General features: G+C 41.2%; 1 protein-coding gene across 1 annotated transcript; it reads right to left on the bottom strand.

The window, feature by feature from the left end:
• Positions 1 to 2,492: 2,492 nt before the first annotated feature.
• On the bottom strand, positions 2,493 to 5,377 carry LOC125529968. The gene is made up of 2 exons (XM_048694389.1): positions 4,871 to 5,377; positions 2,493 to 4,778 (listed from the first exon to the last, which is right to left on the bottom strand). The coding sequence occupies exons 1-2, from the start codon at positions 5,280 to 5,282 to the stop codon at positions 4,759 to 4,761; spliced, it is 432 nt and encodes a 143-aa protein (XP_048550346.1). The 5' UTR covers positions 5,283 to 5,377; the 3' UTR covers positions 2,493 to 4,758.
• Between the last annotated feature and the right edge of the window lie 305 nt (positions 5,378 to 5,682).

Below are 5,682 nucleotides of genomic sequence, written 5' to 3'. Positions count from 1 at the left end.
CAGGAAGTAGCAGTAGTGGCTCGCAACAGCAGCAGAGCAAGCGGAGGGAGTACCATCAGTTTGCATGCATGAGTTAATTGGTACATGCACATGTGATATACCTATGAGGTCCTAGGACACTATTCCCTACAGCTGTACACAGCACACAAGGAGACAACATTGACACACAAAAATCTCAGGAACCCATGACATACTGTACCACATGTCCGACTTGGGCGCCTGAATCTCTCTCTCACGTGTCTTTCACCAAGTGACACTTGCTCATAGGAATTTATGATTTACAACTTATTGTTTTTTACACTTTGCAGAAATTGTTTGCGTCATTTGTATACACATCTGCATAATGGGGAAAGAGAGTGATAATACCAAACAAACATTAGAAATGAATGAAAAATGCAGTGGAAACAATAATAATCCAATACATGAAAAGTAAAAAAATAAACAAAAAATGATACAACTCTGGATTAATTTTACATGTACTACTACAATAACAAGGACACATGAATATGTCTCACGCATGCGGGGTCAGGTGTGCAGGGCGAGATAAAACTTCAAGGATCTTTCGTGGCCGATTCGTGGTATTTCAACAGCACACGGATACAGAAGATACAACTAAAGAAAAAGTTGATTGTTGATAGGGACGTATCAGGAGTAGCCCCATGGATCATAGCCAGGAGCCCATGTATGCACTACTAGCTACGAACCAACGCACCAGATAACGCGGCCCTTAGTTTTTCCATTTCATAAGGATCATTTTGGTTGTTCTCCATCACAAGTTTAGAGTTTAAGATGCATTAAATAATTGCATGCAAGTATTAAGAGAAAATTGACCAATGCATATACTTTATGCATGCATGCCTTGTAATTAATACAATGATAAACATAAATTTTTAAGGAAAATAAGAGCATTAATTGGATGCTTTTGCAAATTACAAAAAGTATTCCACCACTCATCATCTATCTTGGTTGATGAGATTTTCGAATTGAGCCCTATAAATCGGAAAGGAGAGAGTACTTGAGTGGCCACTAATGCAGTGCCTAGACGCTAGGCGCTACACTGTACAGTGTAGCTCTTAGGCATTGCACACTGACTTAGCAATCTTCAGACAGTCCAATGTGCGGCGTGCGGCTGTCAGTTAGGCGCTGCACAGTATAGTGTGGCGCTTAGTTGTCGGGCGCTACACAAAAAGTCAACTATGTGAAATTTTTTCATCAACGGTTCAGTTTGTGAATTCTTTTCGTCTACAGATCAAATTTATCGTTTTTGCCGTGAACTTATCACCAACTCAAACCTTTATAAATAGGAAAGATTCCTATCACAAAAAGCTACTATCAAGCACGACATGACATGAAGATGCAACCAACCTCCGCGGGCAAACGGTGGTGGTGAGTCTGCCGTGGAGGGCAGATTCGATCATGGAGTGGCTATCACTGCACAAGGTATGCCACTAGCCACACAAACGACCATCCGTGCCGCCCTCGACAATAACGATGTAACTAGCAATGCTGTACGATGGTGAGTAGAACACTTCCTCCAAATCACATACAACCGTTATTATAAGATGTTCTAAAATTTATTGCATGACTGCCTTATCTGTGTTTCGTCGTGCATATCTCTGCTGGAATTTTCAGGTTGTTGCTCCGTATCATACATGCTTGCGTCGTGCAGGCACAGATGGCGCTGCTGGAATTTTCAGGTTGTTGCTCCGTATCATACATGCTTGCGTCGTGCAAGCACAGCTGGCGGCCCATATACGTGTGTATACATATGGTACGTAAAATTTATGCCATGCAGCAATGGAAATGTCAATTTCAAAATGCAATATGCATGTTTGGATGATAATTGTTTGAAGAACTTGCATGCCATGCAGGTATGTGGCGGGGGTGATGGTGGGCAGGGATTGTTTGCATGCAACTGGCAGCGCCGCAAGGTGGGTGGTGGATGGCCATGTGATTTTTTTCCGTTGCAACGCACCAGCATTTTTGCTAGTATTGTCCTAAATTTCAAACGTTCAAGTTCATGCTTGGATCAATTGTTAGATTAGTCCAACAATATGGTAGCTAGGTGTCATAAGACTAATACTACTAGATTTGTATTTAAGTTCACTTGGTAATTCTTTTGACTTTGTATTTTATTTAGTTATTGATTTTTTTATTCTTTTAGTTACTGATTTTTGTTGGATTTCACTCCACCCGCGGTTGGGAACTACTAATTCGTTGGGTCTACAATAATTTTGGAAAGGCTCCAACGAGCTAATTTTCACTAATTTTGTTTGTAGTTTTCCTGTTATTCTAAACATGTGTTATTCTTTCTAGTTCTACCTGTTCAAGGTACTAGATGATACCTCGCGCGCTGCCGCGGGAACTCTTGGTCATATACGCATGGTAATACATAAACGGAATAACTTTATTTACGGGGTAGATATATGATCTTAAGATGAAAACATTGCAATCACCCAATATTTGGAATAAGTAATCCTCGTATGACTTACATAAGATGAGCACCAAGATCCAAATCCATGTGGTTGAAGACAACAATCACATGTAAGCAACTAATCAAAAATGATATAAGATATTCCTTTGACATATATACTTGCTTAGTGATGATTTTTTTTCATCTAATAAAGCCACCGGATAATGGAGCTCACAGGAGAATATTCATGAAAAGGACTAATTAATTTATGCAAACTGGTAAGAACATGATATAATATTACCAGAAATTTGCTAAGTGATCACACATAAGCTAAAATTTGGTAAGTGATCACACATAAGCTAATTGTATTACATACTTCCAGGCACCTTACCCTCTCTGAACTGCATTTGATAACCATCCATGACAAATGAGCACATCACTATTATGCAAACTGATTGTTGCTAATATTTTAAGTGTCAGGGGCCTAGACTGTATGAGGTAGCAGTATTTGGATTTTTGCCACCTTCGTCATGTGGCTTTAAGAAATTGCCCCTTTCCATATTGACTCCGTAAAATCGCCACTTAGATCGTTGACACCTTGATTACTATGCCATTAGCAACTCTTTTATTCATTTTTTCTTCTCACATAAGAATGCTCGTGAAAGGATTAAACTGTCCCTGTGGACTGTGGCTATCTGATTGTATCCTAGCTCAACTGAGTTGATCGCCGTTGCCACTCACCCGATCGATGCTAGTCCCGCCTGCCTGCTGGATGGGATCGGCAGCAGGTAACTCGGACATCGCTAGTCTCTTGAGACACCACATAGCGAATGTCCGCTCGTATGATCTCTTGTGCCGTTTGTTGTCCTGTGACATATGATGCCATGGACGCGGTCCCATGCTGTGCACACAACAAAGAAGAACATATTGTCAGAGAGATTATTATGAAGAGCAAAGTGTGGGCTTTGCACTTACTTCCCATCTGAAAAGCAATTTGAAATCCACAGGTGTGCTCCTAGAATTTTGCATCTCGTGCAAGCATCAGATATCAAAATTAAATGTTGAACGAAGCGAAAGGACACAACTGAAAAATAGTCTTGAAAGCAAGTGTGAATTATTATGGAGAATCGATCGGCTAGGATAGGCTTGTCTTCATATATCCTGCGGAATATTTCAAAATGCTGAAAGTACCCTCTAGCCTTTGTTTAGATCAAAGAGCTTTCTCATACATTAAGAGACACATATACAATCATGCAGATGCATAACAACAGCTTAGTACTAAGTTTGTACCTCTGTAGCGCTGCCCTGGCTGCAAAATACGAAAATTTTCTTTTAATAAAACGGCCATCTGAAGTTTAGTGAACATCATAGTGCTGTCAGTTTTCCTTCACTCTGTGATTCTTCCATCTTCGTCTCCCCTCCAGCTGATAAAACATGATAGTGCTCTAAGTATTCCTTCACTCAATGATTCTTCCATTTGCTCTCTCCACTCCATCTAATATTCATAGTGTGCGTGTGTCTGTGTGTTTCCTAAAAGAATCAAAAATGGGAATAAAATATGTAGCATACAAAAACGAATTCCAGATTAACCCATAAGAAAAACCTAGTCCGTGATGAAAAAATAGATGAAAAGAAAGGACCTATGTTATGTACGGAAAACATCTTCATTGTCGATTAATGCTCAGCTAATTTCTGAAATAGTAATATATAAGCTTCAGTGACAACCAGTCAAGTACAGTGGCACATTAGTGTCAGACCGGCTTGCTTGCTCAAGACAGAACAGATTGAAATAATCATCGGTAACTTAATTAGGAAATCATCCAAGAAAATCATAGAGAAGAACCTTTTGCTCTACTTGAATATATTGTTCATGATCACTGAATTTTTAGTTCCGAGCTAACTGAAATTGTGACTTCAGATCTCACATAAGAAACAGACTGAACCAAGAGTACATGTGAGTTCTATGAGGATTCAGGAGAGGATGCCTAACAGGAGTTGCCACAATAATCCGGCAGGTGGTGCGATGGCTGCGAACATGACGACAATCCACGACGACGACGATCTAGCGCAGCAGCTTGACCTGGCGACTGGGCGGCACACACGGTACTGCTCTGATCACTTCAGGGATAGTTCTTTTCAAACAAAAAATGATATAATCAACATGGTGTCAAATAAAAATACATGAATGCACCTTTAATATGTTACCCATGTATTTTTGAGATGGCAATATAGACTCAAAGTTTGTAGGTACAGTGCCGAAACATGAGTGGTATGATACCAAATCCACTCATTTTATCTTTGATACATCCAATGGAACTTGCCATGTGGAAAGTCCCCAGCCAACTTCAGGACAAAGAGAACGGATCTGCAACAATAGTGCATTAATCAGTAATCTATACAACACATGTGCTATTGAAGAGCAATACTGCAAGAGGAACCCGGACTACTGTACATTACCTGGACAGCATGACACGTTTTCAGAGCAAAGGAGCAGACACCAATCTGATGTTGGAGACGCCACTTGGGTAGGGGAAGTCGCCAAAAGGCGGCGGCGGCGTCGATTCTGGGGTAGTAGGACGGTGGTGCAGGTCGTCCATGCGGAGGCGAGTCGTCGAGGTGGCCGGGGTTGGGCGCGTAGAGTATGCAGGGTAGCGGGGCAGTGGTGGAGGTCGTCCCCTCGGCGGCGGATCTGCCCGGTGCGCCTGGAACCATGGAGCTCAATCCTTGTCGGCCGGAGGCGGTGGCGATCCTGCACCTGCTCTAGGTTGCGGGTCACCGCCCGGTGGTTGATGGCGTCGCGCCGTCCTGGCTGCTGCGATGATACAGGGAAGGAAGGGATGCGAAGAGAATTCTTTCTGAGGCTGGTCATAGTGGTGAGTAACTTGACTAGTGTTAAGTCTAAGTTACTATCTTCATAGTGCAAAGTATCTTAATAGTAGTGTCATAGATAGTTTCATTTATTGTCTTATAAATTTATTTTATTTCGGAAAGCGCTATGTTACAGTAATATATTATATTATTCCAAGCGTCTAAGTTACTATCTTCATAGTGCAAAGTATCTTAGTAGTAGTGTCATAGATAGTTTCATTTATTGTCTTATAGACTCATTTTACTTCGGGAAGCGCTATGTTACAGTAACATATTATGTTATTTCAAGCACCTCTCTCCTCATTAAATATTTGTCACATAAGCAAAATTATCTTGGGGTGTGTTAAGTTACTACCTAAGTTACCCCACTATGGCTAGCCTGAAGGCCAAGAGATGCGAAG

This window comes from Triticum urartu, unplaced genomic scaffold (genome assembly GCF_003073215.2).
Source record: "Triticum urartu cultivar G1812 unplaced genomic scaffold, Tu2.1 TuUngrouped_contig_5982, whole genome shotgun sequence".
Lineage (NCBI taxonomy): Eukaryota > Viridiplantae > Streptophyta > Magnoliopsida > Poales > Poaceae > Triticum > Triticum urartu.
Note: the sequence above shows the minus strand (reverse complement) of the source record. Positions and strands in the feature narration are given on the sequence as shown.

What these genes read in the sequence shown, in the direction of transcription:
- LOC125529968 (XM_048694389.1), bottom strand. Translation starts at nt 5,282, where the DNA reads ATGACCAGCCTCAGAAAGAATTCTCTTCGCATCCCTTCCTTCCCTGTA. An exon ending in AAACGTGTCATGCTGTCCAG is followed by an intron (nt 4,779 to 4,870) that starts GTAATGTACAGT and finishes CTATTGTTGCAG; the next exon opens with ATCCGTTCTCTTTGTCCTGA.